At 34.9% G+C, this 18566-nt stretch overlaps 1 protein-coding gene across 1 annotated transcript; it reads left to right on the top strand.

Moving 5' to 3' along the window:
• Positions 1–392: 392 nt before the first annotated feature.
• On the top strand, positions 393–12086 carry LOC117320723 (patanin-like phospholipase domain-containing protein; the record flags this gene model as incomplete). Its single annotated transcript, XM_033875234.1, has 5 exons — positions 393–741; positions 3067–3309; positions 8222–8357; positions 8769–8888; positions 9715–12086. Coding segments are annotated over 5 exons (1518 nt in total), but the record flags the coding sequence as incomplete, so codon positions are not given.
• Between the last annotated feature and the right edge of the window lie 6480 nt (positions 12087–18566).

The following is an 18566-nucleotide window of genomic DNA, read 5'->3' as shown; positions in this document are numbered from 1 at the left end:
TTGCCCATGATATACCCCACCTGTGTTTAAGATATAGAGGATCCTGCATGAATAACTGTGTCCTATGGAATTATCAGACTTTCATAATTTGATAAATCTGATTAGAATCATATCTTGATCAATTTATGTAGCAGAGTGTAGTTTATTTTAATCAGATTGATAATTTGATATTTAGTAGTAAGAGCAGGTGTGTGATAAAAGTATCTTTACCAATATGTGGACATGTTAGATTATCATGAAAAATGTAATTATTAGACTAAAACAGTGTTTTTATTGTTGTTTTATTAGTTTGATTAACTAGGTAAGTGTTTATATGTCATTTGCCGAGATTATAGGCCTTGTTAATCTTTTTAATTTGTTAGGTAAAAATTTAAGTAAAAATGTGTACGTAGAACATTAAAAATGTATATCCGTATTCTCTTTGTGTTGCTCCTATAACCTACGTTGGTACATGTATCTTGTTTCCTTTGCAGAGGTATGTAGACGGTGGTCTAAGTGACAATATCCCACAACTAAACAATGACACAGTCACTGTGTCACCGTTTTGTGGCGAGAGCGACATATGTCCCCGAGATCCGTCAGCCAACCTAATGCACATCACTCTGGCCAACACCAGCTTCCAGTGTTCTGGTGATAATCTGTATCGCATAAGCCGGGCACTCTTTCCACCCCACCCGGAAATCCTCAGCGATATGTGCCAGGAGGGTTTCGATGATTGTCTCAAGTTTTTACAGAGAAACAGTGAGTGTACATATAAATAAACTGTCAAATTGTCCAGTCTTTGTTCTGGTTAAAATTGTCACACAATATACTGTGTAACATTAAACATTCATTGTTTTAAAATTGTCACACTGACACCATATACTGTGTAACAGAAACATTCATTGTGTATAAAGTTTTGCTGTTTCATAGTTGTTATGAAACTACGATAATAAATACAACAAATATGGTTGCATATATTATTGATATATTATTGTCGGACTTGGCTAACCACAAAAGTTTGTACGACGAAATGATTTGAAGCTCCAAACCATGTAAGAAAGTATACAAACATTCCATGTTATACAGTAATTAATGATGTATGGGATTTTAAGCATCTTGTTAAGAAATGTATGATGTAGGTTTAATATGACCTGTTATCAAAGTGTATATAACACTACATATAGATGAGAATGATAAATAACCCAAGCAGAAGAAATAACATGTTTACTTTGGTACTGGTTTACTGTCCATATGACATCTGCTGGGTTTCTTATTACCAGTAAAATCAAAGTTATTGAAGTATATCAAAAGGCTATACTATTTGGAAATCAAAACTTTGAAAAGAAGAACCATCTGTTTCACAAGTCAACATGGGAACCATACCTTATTTACATAAAGATCAAAATAAATAGGAGAGAGAATATATGATGAATATTTCTATAAATAGGAGAGAGAATATATAGAGGATATCTAACAGTGTTTACAGTAATACCAAATATATTTCACGATTGGGGCTAATATTTTGATATTTTTCACTCGTGCTGCGCACTCGTGAAAAATATCAAAATATTAGCCACACGAGTGAAATATATTTGGTATTACTGAAGACACTGTTAGATATTCTGTTTATTGCATTTTTTATCAACGAAAAACCTACCCCGTATGCTAACTAGGCCTACAGCGATAATTTGTAAACAAAACATGTAGTTCCCCCTGTCCAGGTTCTGAGATATATGTCGGGCTTTCTGATTGGTCAATTATTTTGGTATTTTCTAATCATTAATTTGATTGGTCAAATCAGCAAAAGTGATATTTTTCACTAGTGATAAATATGATATTTTTCACTAGTGAAAAATATCACTTTTATAGAATGAATAATTTTTGATATTTCACTGGTAAAAATGTAATAAATGATGAATATTTCTATAAATAGGAGAGAGAATATATGATGAATATTTCTATAAATAGGAGAGAGAATATATGATGAATATTTCAATAAATAGGAGAGAGAATATATGATGAATATTTCTATAAATAGGAGAGAGAATATATGATGAATATTTCTATAAATAGGAGAGAGAATATATGATGAATATTTCAATAAATAGGAGAGAGAATATATGATGAATATTTCAATAAATAGGAGAGAGAATATATGATGAATATTTCAATAAATAGGAGAGAGAATATGTGATGAATATTTCTATAAATAGGAGAGAGAATATGTGATGAATATTTCTATAAATAGGAGAGAGAATATATGATGAATATTTCTATAAATAGGAGAGAGAATATATGATGAATATTTCAATAAATAGGAGAGAGAATATATGATGAATATTTCAATAAATAGGAGAGAGAATATATGATGAATATTTCAATAAATAGGAGAGAGAATATGTGATGAATATTTCAATAAATAGGAGAGAGAATATGTGATGAATATTTCAATAAATAGGAGAGAGAATATGTGATGAATATTTCTATAAATAGGAGAGAGAATATATGATGAATATTTCTATAAATAGGAGAGAGAATATATGATGAATATTTCTATAAATAGGAGAGAGAATATATGATGAATATTTCAATAAATAGGAGAGAGAATATATGACGAATATTTCAATAAATAGGAGAGAGAATATATGATGAATATTTCAATAAATAGGAGAGAGAATATGTGATGAATATTTCTATAAATAGGAGAGAGAATATATGATGAATATTTCTATAAATAGGAGAGAGAATATATGATGAATATTTCAATAAATAGGAGAGAGAATATATGATGAATATTTCTATAAATAGGAGAGAGAATATATGATGAATATTTCTATAAATAGGAGAGAGAATATATGATGAATATTTCAATAAATAGGAGAGAGAATATGTGATGAATATTTCTATAAATAGGAGAGAGAATATGTGATGAATATTTCTATAAATAGGAGAGAGAATATGTGATGAATATTTCTATAAATTGTGACAAGACTTCATGTTTTAATAACAACAATTACAAAGTATCATTAGGTAATAAAATAAAAACCCTGCTGAACATTCTTCTATGAATCTTTATTACTTCAGATCTGATTTCTTGTACACGACACCTCAGTGTTCGATCAGCCATCGTTTCGGTATCCAAAAGTCTGCCAGGAGCTGCAATTGACGACCATCTGGAGGAGGAATCGTCTTCAGGAGAGGAAACTTCGGAGGAAGAAATCGACGAGGTGTGTGAGGGGAACCATGAGGAAGATGAAGAATGCACCGACTGTAAAAAGAAGGTTCAAGTGGCACTAATAGACACACTGCCAGCACCGGTTGTTAAAGGTATGTACACGGTTCTTAATAGAAAACTTTAAAAATAATTATCACAGGATATTTTGTAGGGACACCTGTTTTTCTTGTGTTCACATATGCATTTATTGTTCAATGTCTTGTTGGGGAACTAAAACATAAAAAAAAATACAGGCAGAATAAAATATATGGACATGGACAACTCGATTTGTGATTTTTCAGACAGTAGAAAAATTGAGATATAAAGGAAGCAAAATTCGGAGAAAAGCTTGTTTTTCAGTAAGATTACACAGAATTTTAATATTTAGGTCACCTGAGCTGAAGGCTCCTGGGGACTTATTTCTGGCACCTCTTGTCCATCATTTTGTCATCTGTCTTTGAGAAATTGCCAGGTAGAATGCATCTGTAACAATTGCTTATACACTGGATGGTGTTTATACAGACCTAGATCAAGTTGTAGCTGTGCGTGTTATACACTGGATACAGTGTTTATACAGACCTAGATCAAGTTGTAGCTGTGCGTGTTATACACTGGATAGTGTTTATACAGACCTAGATCAAGTTGTAGCTGTGAGTGTTATACACTGGATACAGTGTTTTTACAGACCTAGATCAAGTTTTAGCTGTGAGTGTTATACACTACTGGATACAGTGTTTGTACAGACCTAGATCAAGTTTTAGCTGTGAGTGTTATACACTGGATACAGTGTTTATACAGACCTAGATCAAGATGTAGCTGTGAGTGTTATACACTGGATACAGTGTTTATACAGACCTAGATCAAGATGTAGCTGTGAGTGTTATACACTGGATACAGTGTTTATACAGACCTAGATCAAGTTGTAGCTGTGAGTGTTATACACTGGATACAGTGTTTGTACAGACCTAGATCAAGATGTAGCTGTGAGTGTTATACACTGGATACAGTGTTTTTACAGACCTAGATCAAGTTTTAGCTGTGAGTGTTATACACTGGATACAGTGTTTGTACAGACCTAGATCAAGATGTAGCTGTGAGTGTTATACACTGGATACAGTGTTTATACAGACCTAGATCAAGTTTTAGCTGTGAGTGTTATACACTGGATACAGTGTTTGTACAGACCTAGATCAAGTTGTAGCTGTGAGTGTTATACACTGGATACAGTGTTTTTACAGACCTAGATCAAGTTTTAGCTGTGAGTGTTATACACTGGATACAGTGTTTGTACAGACCTAGATCAAGATGTAGCTGTGAGTGTTATACACTGGATACAGTGTTTATACAGACCTAGATCAAGTTGTAGCTGTGCGTGTTATACACTGGATACAGTGTTTATACAGACCTAGATCAAGTTGTAGCTGTGAGTTTTATACACTGGATACAGTGTTTGTACAGACCTAGATCAAGTTGTAGCTGTGAGTGTTATACACTGGATAGAGTGTTTATACAATGTATTACAGACCTAGATCAAGTTGTAGCTGTGCGTGTTATACACTGGATACAGTGTTTATACAGACCTAGATCAAGTTGTAGCTGTGAGTGTTATACACTGGATACAGTGTTTATACAGACCTAGATCAAGTTGTAGCTGTGAGTGTTATACACTGGATACAGTGTTTGTACAGACCTAGATCAAGATGTAGCTGTGAGTGTTATACACTGGATACAGTGTTTATACAGACCTAGATCAAGTTGTAGCTGTGCGTGTTATACACTGGATACAGTGTTTATACAGACCTAGATCAAGTTGTAGCTGTGAGTTTTATACACTGGATACAGTGTTTGTACAGACCTAGATCAAGTTGTAGCTGTGAGTGTTATACACTGGATAGAGTGTTTATACAATGTATTACAGACCTAGATCAAGTTGTAGCTGTGCGTGTTATACACTGGATACAGTGTTTATACAGACCTAGATCAAGTTGTAGCTGTGAGTGTTATACACTGGATACAGTGTTTATACAGACCTAGATCAAGTTGTAGCTGTGAGTGTTATACACTGGATACAGTGTTTGTACAGACCTAGATCAAGTTGTAGCTGTGAGTGTTATACACTGGATACAGTGTTTATACAGACCTAGATCAAGTTGTAGCTGTGAGTGTTATACACTGGATACAGTGTTTGTACAGACCTAGCTGAAGTTGTAGCTGTGAGTGTTATACACTGGATACAGTGTTTGTACAGACCTAGATCAAGTTGTAGCTGTGAGTGTTATACACTGGATACAGTGTTTGTACAGACCTAGATCAAGTTGTAGCTGTGAGTGTTATACACTGGATACAGTGTTTGTACAGACCTAGATCAAGTTGTAGCTGTGAGTGTTATACACTGGATACAGTGTTTGTACAGACCTAGATCAAGTTGTAGCTGTGAGTGTTATACACTGGATACAGTGTTTGTACAGACCTAGATCAAGTTGTAGCTGTGCGTGTTATACACTGGATACAGTGTTTGTACAGACCTAGATGAAGATGTAGCTGTGAGTTTTATACGCTGGATACAGTGTTTATACAGACCTAGATCAAGTTGTAGCTGTGCGTGTTATACACTGGATACAGTGTTTGTACAGACCTAGATGAAGATGTAGCTGTGAGTTTTATACACTGGATACAGTGTTTGTACAGACCTAGATGAAGATGTAGCTGTGAGTTTTATACGCTGGATACAGTGTTTATACACTGTATTACAGACCTAGATCAAGTTGTAGCTGTGCGTGTTATACACTGGATACAGTGTTTGTACAGACCTAGATGAAGATGTAGCTGTGAGTTTTATACACTGGATACAGTGTTTGTACAGACCTAGATCAAGTTGTAGCTGTGAGTGTTATACACTGGATACAGTGTTTGTACAGACCTAGATCAAGTTGTAGCTGTGAGTGTTATACACTGGATACAGTGTTTATACACTGTATTACAAACCTAGATCAAGTTGTAGCTGTGAGTTTTATACGCTGGATACAGTGTTTATACACTGTATTACAAACCTAGATCAAGTTGTAGCTGTGGGTGTTATACACTGGATACAGTGTTTATACAGACCTAGATCAAGTTGTAGCTGTGCGTGTTATACACTGGATACAGTGTTTATACAGACCTAGATCAAGTTGTAGCTGTGGGTGTTATACACTGGATACAGTGTTTATACAGACCTAGATCAAGTTGTAGCTGTGCGTGTTATACACTGGATACAGTGTTTATACAGACCTAGATCACGTTGTAGCTGTGAGTGTATATACACTGTATTACAGACCTAGATCAAGTTGTAGCTGTGGGTGTTATACACTGGATACAGTGTTTAAGTTGTAGCTGTGGGTGTTATACACTGGATACAGTGTTTAAGTTGTAGCTGTGGGTGTTATACACTGGATACAGTGTTTAAGTTGTAGCTGTGGGTGTTATACACTGGATACAGTGTTTAAGTTGTAGCTGTGGGTGTTATACACTGGATACAGTGTTTAAGTTGTAGCTGTGGGTGTTATACACTGGATACAGTGTTTAAGTTGTAGCTGTGGGTGTTATACACTGGATACAGTGTTTAAGTTGTAGCTGTGGGTGTTATACACTGGATACAGTGTTTAAGTTGTAGCTGTGGGTGTTATACACTGGATACAGTGTTTAAGTTGTAGCTGTGGGTGTTATACACTGGATACAGTGTTTAAGTTGTAGCTGTGGGTGTTATACACTGGATACAGTGTTTAAGTTGTAGCTGTGGGTGTTATACACTGGATACAGTGTTTAAGTTGTAGCTGTGGGTGTTATACACTGGATACAGTGTTTAAGTTGTAGCTGTGGGTGTTATACACTGGATACAGTGTTTGTACAGACCTAGATCAAGTTGTAGCTGTGCGTGTTATACACTGGATACAGTGTTTAAGTTGTAGCTGTGGGTGTTATACACTGGATACAGTGTTTGTACAGACCTAGATCAAGTTGTAGCTGTGCGTGTTATACACTGGATACAGTGTTTAAGTTGTAGCTGTGGGTGTTATACACTGGATACAGTGTTTAAGTTGTAGCTGTGGGTGTTATACACTGGATACAGTGTTTAAGTTGTAGCTGTGGGTGTTATACACTGGATACAGTGTTTAAGTTGTAGCTGTGCGTGTTATACACTGGATACAGTGTTTAAGTTGTAGCTGTGCGTGTTATACACTGGATACAGTGTTTAAGTTGTAGCTGTGGGTGTTATACGCTGGATACAGTGTTTATACACTGTATTACAAACCTAGATCAAGTTGTAGCTGTGCGTGTTATACACTGGATACAGTGTTTAAGTTGTAGCTGTGGGTGTTATACACTGGATACAGTGTTTTTACAGACCTAGATCAAGTTGTAGCTGTGGGTGTTATACACTGGATACAGTGTTTTTACAGACCTAGATCAAGTTGTAGCTGTGGGTGTTATACACTGGATACAGTGTTTATACAGACCTAGATCAAGTTGTAGCTGTGGGTGTATATACCTGGTCCAATACATGTAACCAGGATGTTAGGTGTGAACGTTACCTGGACAGTTTGGTTGTGTGACCTTGGGGCAGTCTGGTGGTCATTTATTCACACCATTGTCCAGATGTCACAATAGAACACTCACCCTTGGGTTTAGCTCATACAAAATCAATAAACATATATGACAAAGAACTATTATCTTACAATATGTGTGATTTTATGCTAAAGGGTTTCAGCGTAATTGATAATTTGTCTAGAATATTAATTTTACTAACTTCAGAAACAGTTGTCCTCATTAATAAAATGCATTTAGCTTCATTACTTTGAGAGTGTTTTGATAAAATTAGATATGTGGATTTTTAATACATGTACTAAGGTAGTTGTGTATACGTTGGGGTTTTGAGAATTCCTGATAGCTTATAAAAAGTTCTGATTAGCTTCAAATGATATATACATTATCAGTAAGCAATGTACATTTTCACATGATCATAATATTTTTGTTTCTAATTTCCAGCTTTTCAGGCGACAACTGATTCCATGAACAAGGGAATTATTGGTTGTGTAAGACAGAACCGAGCATTACGTCTACTGTTTGCCATGGGTACGCCCTGGATACTGCCTGCGGACATACTCTATACCTACACACTAAGGTGAATATTTAAGATTTTGTAAGAGATTTTGTGAGTTAATGATAGGTTTTTATAAGAGTGAATTATATATTACAATGTGTGGTAGGTTTTATAATAAGTAGCAATGTCTTTTTGGAGCCGAACAGTTGTGTGTTCTAAGGTATGGCTGATACTTCTCTATATAGACTTGATATCTTTGAATGAAATAACAGTCTTTTCTTTAATATCATTTTTGATACTTTTAAGTTATAGTTTAGTACAAATCAATTCCTTTAATTATCCCATTTCCTTTAGTTTCATTTTTACTGATTATGCATAAAAAATCTTTTCTCAGAGCTACAATAATATAGCCAGTCAAGATTTTATCTAAAATTGTATTCACTATTTCTATATGGGAGAATTAAAACTTTCACACATTTCTTTTGACTGTAGGGCACTTCAGTATTTACCATCACTGCCAAATGATGTACGGACTTTGTATGTGGAAGGGAGAGAACTCCTGCAGTATTTGTTATCCCACTTATCTCGACACAGTAGGAAGTATACAGCAAGGTAAGTCACCATTACAGACAGTCGTGTTGTCAACGTTACATCAGTCGTATACCATGAAATGTGACAGGGTATTTTCTTTCCTTGTTTCTGCAACATTAAGAGTTTGTTGATGTGCAAAATTTTAGTTACTTAAAACATTGAGCAGCAGAGTATTTCGACTTTAATTGGTTGTATTTCATGGTTTTGTATCTACCATGAAAACAGTGAGTGTATCTGCACAAATAACATTTGATATTGATAAATGTTCACAACAAATACATTATAAATCAAACATTTCAAATTAATTTAATCTTTTGTGCAGAAAAATCTTTTTTTTTTTTGCAATCTTCTATAATACATGTAGAATGAAGAAAAAGATTTTCCAATTTGTGTTTTTTATTTTGAATTGGAAAACGTGTTCACACAGAACACAGTTATAATATTATACTGTATGTCAGTGTCACAATAAAAAAATATCGTAAAGCTGTTATGTTGTCAGTAATTGTCAGATCCATTCTTATTTTTCATACTTAACGGTGCTGTCTGATTTTTTGATCTAATGTAACCATAGTTACAGTGTAAAAAAATGTCAGCGTGTTTTTGCAATGAATCCTAGGATAGAATACCATATATATCCCCAAATAAACTTCTTTTCTAGCGCAAAAATTTAGTTATAAAATTCGCGTAAAAATTTAGTTATAAAATTCAGGGAGCATTTGTTCACCACTCTTAGCTTACTAGTTCTGTAAAGTTAAAGAAGGGGGTTATTTGCAGATATTTACGGTACTGTAAGAATACATTTTATACTGATTCTGTTGTTATGATAAAGTTTGTCCTTGTTTAACAGGTTTACTTGTCAGCTGGCAATAACGGAGGTGAATTATCCTAGTGGTGGGGACATCGAGAGAGCTCTTGCATCCAATGATCACTTCCTACCTGTTCCTGAGGAACCAATTGTCCGTAACCTCAACATTGGATTCGCTGTTGATTTTGAAACTGATCGTCCAAACTCTATTCAATCTTTACGTAGCCTTGAGGGTCGAATGGAGCACATGGATATGAATGGAATCGAGCTCCTGTCACAGGGGCGGGGCCAGAATGTGTCCATCAGTACTGACTTGGAGCAGCTGCAGGCTTCAAATGTCCCTTGCCAGCTCATCTTTGACACATTTGAACAATGCCTCCACATCTCCAATGAAATGGAGTCTGCTATAGCTTATTACTACAAGGATGAAAACAATTCCCAAACCTACAACTTCCAGGAGATTTATAACATTGATAATGTGGACCTGGACATTCCCAATACCATAGAGACAATTAAGACCTCTAGCAGTACAGCAACTGTGTCAGACACCAGCAAAGCATCATGGGATAGCTTTATAGAACACAACCCAAACCTTGAACAGGAAGTTGATGAACATATTCGACAGGAAGTAGTCCTACTGCCACATGCACATGAGAGCAAGCTGTCAGCTACTACAGTATCAAACACAGTGACAACGCTGTGTGATTCCTGATGATAAGTGGGTCACTTCATAGTCAAAGATGAGGATTTACAGGACTGTGCTGAATTTACATATAAAAAGTATTTATTTTTTTATGAATGAGACATTTTTATATTTTGAGATCAAAATACTCTAAGAAAACTAGAAAAACATTAATTTTAATTCGGTGTATGCCATTTGCTTATAGTCAGTCATGTTTATTGGAATGTTGCTGTTATGTAAATAAGACTTTCTTTACAAATATTTTATTCCATGTCTTAAATGTTGTTAAGTTATTATGTTTTGTTATTGTTAAACATTTATAGTGCCGATAATACTTTTAAATTCTCACTTTTAAAACATGAATCAAGATGCAGAAGTGATTTTACATGTATGAATCAGTTGTTGCTTTTAGATTTGGTTTGAAATACTTAAGTGTCTTTTTAAAATGATGTTTTTAATATGGGTATTCTCAAGGTTCAAGAAATAGCTACAGTGTTTTAATTTATTTGATAAAACAAAGTATTTAAAGATTTATTTTATCAAAATAACAATATACCTATGTAATACTGAGCTATTTACTATTCGTTGATACATTGTATACAAATGAAGTTTTAAGATATAGGAAATCGTGTAAATAACACTGATATGTGGTAATAATATACAAATATAAATACATCATACAGTAGTTATTACGCTAGTCAGCATTAGGAGGATCACAGATCATGGTCTGTTCTGTGACCCATGATGTTACTTAATATCCTACTGGGTTGCTAGTCACGTGATCTTCCAAATACTTTATTTACGGGTATTGTTTTAATCTGTGTTAGTCATTCTCAGCCCCCACAAGCAGTACTTGTCAAGCAATCACTTACACGATGCAACAAAGGGAGATTACTCTGATTGATCAGAATGTTGTCAATTCTAAATGAAGAATATCCTGTTTGGGCATTTAACCATAAGTCAAGTGTTGTGTAGATTGTTTATAGGATATTGTACACCAATACAGTTAGAATAATCAAACAAATGACTGCTTAATTTAAAGTTACTGATATAAAACTTTAGAATAAAAATGCTTATTTAACACTTCAGAAGAAAATGTTCATTAAAAGTACAAAAAATAAATAAATAAACAAAATAAGTCAATCTTAGAATTATTGTGTTTGTCACACGCCTGACTTTTGAGAAAAATGTTAAATGATAAGTTAAAGTAATGTAAGACAGGTATGAAATGTAGAATTGTTGAATGTTAGTTTCTTTGTTCTGACAGTATTGCTATTGTTTGTTGTTAGTGTAATGAGTTCATATCAATAGTGCAGTACTAATCAATTATAACTTAATATCTATGTAACAATGCACAAGTATATATATATACACACACATTAGCTAATATGCAAGTTTGCCTTCTTTATTGTTAATGAGTTGTAGAACAGTTTTCTGATCAGCATTGTGTTGAATATGTAGTTATACTGTGTAAGTAGTCCAAATAATTCTCATGTTTTATCATTTTTTTGTTATATCATTGTGGCATTGGATGATCGACACCAGATCATTATAAGAAAAAAAAGTTGATAAAACATCAGAATAATTGGGACTGCAGTGTCAGCAAAAAAGCTTGTGGTAAACTGAATATACTTGGTATTAACTTAGTATATTATGAAATGCTTTGTAATTTTTTTTACACAAAGGATTGTTTATGGTATTAAATTAAAACAAAATAAAAGCTAACATATCAGATAATTGTCGTTGTTGAGATATATATCGTTATTAGGAATTTGTTAATTTTAAAGTCATTTGGAGATCGACACGTTTCAGTACAAACACCTGTTCTTTATGTTCTCTTGAAATCCATTAAGAACATTATGGAATTAATTGAATTATGGGGCTATTACATGTTCCCATCTAGATTTTGACATTCGTTTTGACCTACTCTGAGTTTCCTCAGTCACCTGTTAGGTATAAAAGCTTTAAGATACAGGAGCTTGTCACGCTCCTATAACCCAGAATGAATTTACCCCAAGGCCTGACCCCCAGATCACTATTAACCACAAGGTCCAACACCCACAGCACATCAAATGACTCTTCAATTAGAAATAATCGGGGGCTGGCAGAACTTTGCGTAAATATGGTATAGGAACATGTTAAGCCCTTAGCGCCCCCTCTCAATTAGAATTGAAAGGTGTTGATATCCTGTGGGTACAACCCTTGAGGTAAAAATGTTATATATGTAATCATACATAATCTACCTTATTGAGGCCCAGCATGTCGTCCTGTCTGACCTTAGACAGTACCGGGTGATAATGAGTTTACTGCTGATAATCAGTACATTTCAGTTAACACGTAATTATAGTTGACAGAACATGTATACAGGCATTGTGAGGGGAATAACGTAATTATAAAACTCTGCATGTCAATATCCCAAGAGTGCATTGCGATGCCCTTCATTGTACAATATGTCGGGTACCCATGAGCATATAAGCCTACATGTCAGTTGTAGCTGGATGTTACATGTCAGTTGTAGCTGGATGTATTGTTCTCAAATCATATGAATGTTTAGAATATTTATCAAATTAAAATGACGTGCACTCGTGTGAAAATATTATTAGTTGATCTCAAAGGACCCGTGAGTTTATACATATTATAAATGCTGTGGTACGGCGTCTGGTATCAGTCTGTCTCAAATACAGAAGTACATTACTGAAATTCCAACGAACCATTTACTGGAAGAGAAGACCAGCTTTCTCAATCAGAAACTTTACGATAATAACTCGATAGAGCTCACATTGGAATTCTTGGTATAACTCACCAACAAGCGAAAATAACTAAACCGGGCGGACATTATGCAAACGCGAGTAGTTATGTAACGTATTTCAAATACAATCGTTGTAGATCAAGTCGTTTTGCTCTCGTGTACAATAACATTCAAGGTCACGTTTATGTCGTTACCAGCATCAATATGTACCGTGCGAAATAAAATGGTACTTTGATAAACAACTCTCTAACTATCGAACAAGAATGACGACTTATGTCTTTTCGCGGAATCAAAGAAACATTTAAAAATGAATGGTCAATGTCACCTTTTCACGGCAACAAAGTGACATTTGAAGACAGTAAACAAGGCGTCGTTTATATGTGTGGTTTGTCGTGGCTACACATCACGGTATGTATAAAGGTAAAACTACCCCTTTACGTGATATCGTAAAGACAAGCATAACTATTTAGCCGCCAGCGGCATTGTTAGACTGGATTTGAATTCGAGGTGCACGCAAAAACGATGAAGAACACAGAAGAAGCCAGTATTACGTTGCTATTCTTCCTGGAATGGCAAAAATTAGATTTAAACATATTTCAGCATGATTTCCCGAGGGAAATTTAACTCGATTTGTTTTCATAAAAGAGTTTGACTTTGAAAGCAAAATCCATAAAACAATTAGCATTTTTATACACTAAAGTCCTCTTCAATAATGATCTGACAGAAGGCTTACTCCGATCGCTGTAGTTGGAGTAGGCGCTAATATGTATTTTTTCATAATACTAATCAGATGCAGACGCCTAGCTGTGCTTCGATGAGCATGTAATTAAGATGTTTTGTACATTGAACTTTTTTTACACGACTTCGCTGCTTTCATAATATTGAAAAGAAAATAATGTTTAGATCAACAATTCCGGTTGTTCGTTGTAAATTGTGAAACAGAAAACAACGCAAACTGGAAAATATGTCTGAACTTCTATGTCAGGTCTTCAGTATAGGAGGCAACAAGAAAGTCCGACATGTCATGTTAAAATGTTCTGTCTCTAGTGTTTAGATGACCTTATCAGAGATGTGTTCTATAACAGCACGCCCTATCTCACAGACTAGGGTTGATGATGCTGGGGCAGATATACGGCTACCTCAGGAACCGGTTCTTATATTGGCCTTCTATTCAGCAAGGTAATATATTTGTAAGATGATTGAATTATCAAATTAAAGCCATTTAAAGTTTTTTCGAGTACATATACGTTTTTATATCCTACAAAACAACAAGGGAGAGATAATCTCGGATGAACATTTCATTGTACCTGTTGTGTATTTTGTATTTTGAACTTAAATCTTAAATTTTAATGTGAGGAAGTCTTCGGCAGAGACCGAGTTTTCCAGCACGTTGATGATGCAGTGTTGCGATGTCCTCACATCTCACGTGGTCTTGTGTATGGAACTACTAGGAAACAGAATATTCAAAAAATAAGTTTTAAAAGTAGCAATATTTTATAAACCGTATGTAGTTTATGCGCGGTAATTTCAAACACTTATCTTTTCCATAATGAAAAAAATGCCTCTTTTACCATAGTAACAAGATGTCTATAATTATAATACATTGTGTATATCTATAAATACTGTCATACCTTGACATGCAGATACCCTGCAGTAATGGTCGGCATTGACTCAATACAGCTAACTGAAGGATAATTTTTCCTGAAGAACATTTTTATCATATTTTTCAATATTTTATTGACATGATTCTGTTTTCAAACACATATTTAAAAGACACATATCGTTGTCAAATGGCTTACGGTAAAAATAGAAGCCCTTAGATTAGCGATCATTACGAGTAAGTTAATCTGGGCGTTCTCCTCATCCAGGAAGTACAGAGACATGACTAAGCATCCATTGATATGTATATCTCGTCACGCCGGAAGCCAAGGCTTACTCTAGTGTTTGATGGGAAGAAACACTTTAGGCGCTGTCCAGTTAATAGTTATCAAGATACTTATTTGGTATATCCAAATAATGATAACATGTGGTTGAAATGACCAGTTTGGTTTTGCATTGTTTAACAGCTAAGGTCATGACCTTCTGTGTGCGAAATACATGTGTGTAGTGTGTGTGTTTGGAGGCTGCGGTATGTTTGTCACCTTGTGATAGCGCGGAACTGATGTCGACTTTATGGTGCTACCTCACTGAAGTATATCCTGTCGAAGACACCCAGCAGGACGACCCACTCGATCACATTATATTGACAATGAGTGAACCAGTCGCCCCATCCCTTTAATACTGAGCATTCAGCAGGAGTAGAAAAAAAGACTTTTAAGACTAAACAGTTGTAGTTGTTTAATCGCCTTTTGCGACCATACAACAAGATAGGAGCCATTCTTACACCCTGTATACGGGGGCACTGAAATGATTTTCAGCAAAAGGTCACTTTAAAATATAATAGTTCTTCATTTGATTTGTTTTCAACAATACCCTAAGTATATACATTTTTGATTAAACATATTTTATTGTATCATACCTATTCCAACTTAGGTAGCCCTTTAATTCCCAACAAATAGTTATTTACACAAAAGTACTCAGCCTACGCCAGTTTTTCAGATGAAATCAGCAAACATAGTGACCAAAGAATTTGCCGTATTATAGATGCCGTAATTGGACATACTTCTAAATAGGTACAACGTTTGATGCCCTCTCTGAATTTTGCATGGACGTCAGTAAGGGAGGTCAATTTACCGAATATCACTGTAAAAATGTCATTGTTACCCCATACAACGTCAGCAAATGTCAGCAATTTCCATGTATTTCGGCCAAGCAGACTCATAATGATATGTTACCATTTTCATGAGTTTATCTTCAAGAACCCGCTGGAGCTCCATTTATGCACTAATGTACTCTTAGGAATATTTCTTTACTCATTTGTCGTTGTAGATACATGTATATATAAAACATGCCCCCTACTTCCTGTTCTTGTCATTTACATCTCGCTTATCAACATCATGTTAATAATGTGTTGTTTTTCAAAACATGCTTTTTTATTTATCAGAGCATCAACCTTAAAACCGATCGTTGAGATGGTATCCATTTGTTCATGGATCCTGACATCTGACAAGTAAGTTTATTGACATATTTTGTTTCTGTAGTTTGTATTTTGTATGTTTAAAAGTTAGGTAGAACCTTATACATTGATCAATGGTAGCAGATTTGTCTTATTTCAATTATCATATTGTTGACAACGACAACTGTCTCTTCGACAACACGGGACACGGAAGTTTTACTGTTTGTATTGTGTGGTATTTAAACTTTAAATACTATGATTTATAACATATAAATCATGACCAAATTACAAAAATAAGTTAAATGTTAGAAAACCTTAATGAAGATATAATGAGAATCAATACCGTAGTCCTTCAAAACTGTCTTTATCATTTATCGAATTTTTGTCTTTTTATAATGAAACTATTATAGCCTCTTCAAAAGACTAAAATTGCATAGGACTTTTGTTCCGACCAATTATGGTTTCCCTAACTTCCTTTCTGGAAATCCTTACGTTTGGTTCCTTGAACTAGAAAGAGGAAACATGTAGATGGCAGATGTTTATACACATTTCTCGATAAATATAGATTCATTTTTAAAGTATTTCATTCATTACATGGCGTGTCTTTTTAACAGCCCTTTCACAGCCCTTTGACAGTATGATATCACCGAGGAATTATGTGTTTCCTTATACGACATTAGAGTGTTCGTCTTTGATGTTCAATGACATGTCCGGTGGATTCGTTTATCATCCCGCGGTTGTTGTAATGAGAATATTTCTATTTTGTATTCGGCGGTTGTCATAGACAGATAGAGAAAACATAGAATTTTTAATACTTTTTTTTCGGGCTTGTACATACATAGGTATTCGCATCGTTTGTCAATACACCTATTACACATCATATTGTGTGTATTGACTGAGTGAGCACCTGTGGTGTATTTAATCTGTTATTTTTGTTTTCATATTTTTTTTTGCTATTTTTTTAACGAATTGAAGTCAGACTTCCACATTGCACTCACACTTGCATATTGTATGGTGGCTCGTTAGTGCTCTCTCGACATTTGGTCGAAAATACGAGAATGCGAAAACGGGACGGCGAGGGAGCGAAATCGCGACGGCGAAAGTGCGAGGCTAATCTTGCGGTTTTGCCGTCGCGTTTTCGCATTCTCGCATTTTCGCTCTTTCGCATTCTCGCGTAGGCCGAAAACGCGAGAATGCTAGATTTGATATTTGGCCCGAACGAGTCACCATAATATTGATATTCTCTCCTTGTTTTTCAAAAGCAATACGTTTTTATATGAGTTAAGCTTTTGCCATGTGATACTACTGTGTGAAGCCAGACACGGTCACTTTAGATGTAGAATAAAATAATGAATCATTTATGGTCACTTGAGATGTAGAATAAAATAATAAATCATTCATGGTCACTAGAGATGTAGATTGAAATAATGATGATGATGATAGTCGATAACACATTGAGTCACAAGACTCTTCTTCCATGTGGGCGACATTATCAATGTATAATATTTACAACATGTAATATTAAAGCATCACATGTAAACATTAATACCACGGTAATGTAAATTAAAGTTGTGCTTAGAATCATTCATGATCACTTGAGATGTAGATTAAAATACTCATTTGACAAATGAACAATATCTATGAATCATCGTAAGATATCCGTTTTCACAATATGACGTACCCCCCTGTGGATGATTAGAGTCCATGCTTATGTTACAGGAGGCAGATGCCTTGCTTATACTTTCACTAAAGACTTAAACGATACATTGTGTATGTTTCACACTCCCAAATGTCATATATTCATTAAACGTGAAAAAAAGAATAAGAGAGGTTTACACTAAAACGTTTCAAAGGCCACAGTGCAAACCAATCGGGGGTGTTAAACTCCCACTTATACGTCTCTGTTATGGAAGCTACATTTGATGAACACACGTCATAGAACACACCCCTCAATAATCCTGGTGCTGACGCTGTGTTGTATATAATACCGAGTGTAAGAGAGTGCTGTTAATGTCGATAATTACGTTTGACTGATATTGAGTGTGAATGGGGGAAGTGATTCGGACTCATATGTATACGTCTCTTCACACATGTTCCTCGTCATATTATAAACCACAGCAGTGGCTGTGGGTGCATAGCGATAGTTTTCAATGTTACAAACAGACAAACAGGAACAAGTCTGGGTCTTAGATTACAAAATTCCAACGGGGTTTAACATTTGTAGGCGTGGTGACCTTCAATGCCTGATAAAACAAACGCGTGGGTATATCTTCGTTCTTCAAATGTTTATTTTTTAGTTTGTAGAATGAAAGCACGTGATTAGGAGCCTAGTAATACAGGGACACGGAGGCGCAGTGGAATAGAGAAAAAAATTTACGTTTTCACACCGTGTGTATTATTTTATGTAT

This window comes from Pecten maximus, unplaced genomic scaffold, assembly GCF_902652985.1.
Source record: "Pecten maximus unplaced genomic scaffold, xPecMax1.1, whole genome shotgun sequence".
NCBI classification, from domain to species: domain Eukaryota; kingdom Metazoa; phylum Mollusca; class Bivalvia; order Pectinida; family Pectinidae; genus Pecten; species Pecten maximus.
The sequence above is the reverse complement of the archived record's forward strand: the minus strand, read 5'-3'. Positions and strand labels throughout refer to the sequence as shown.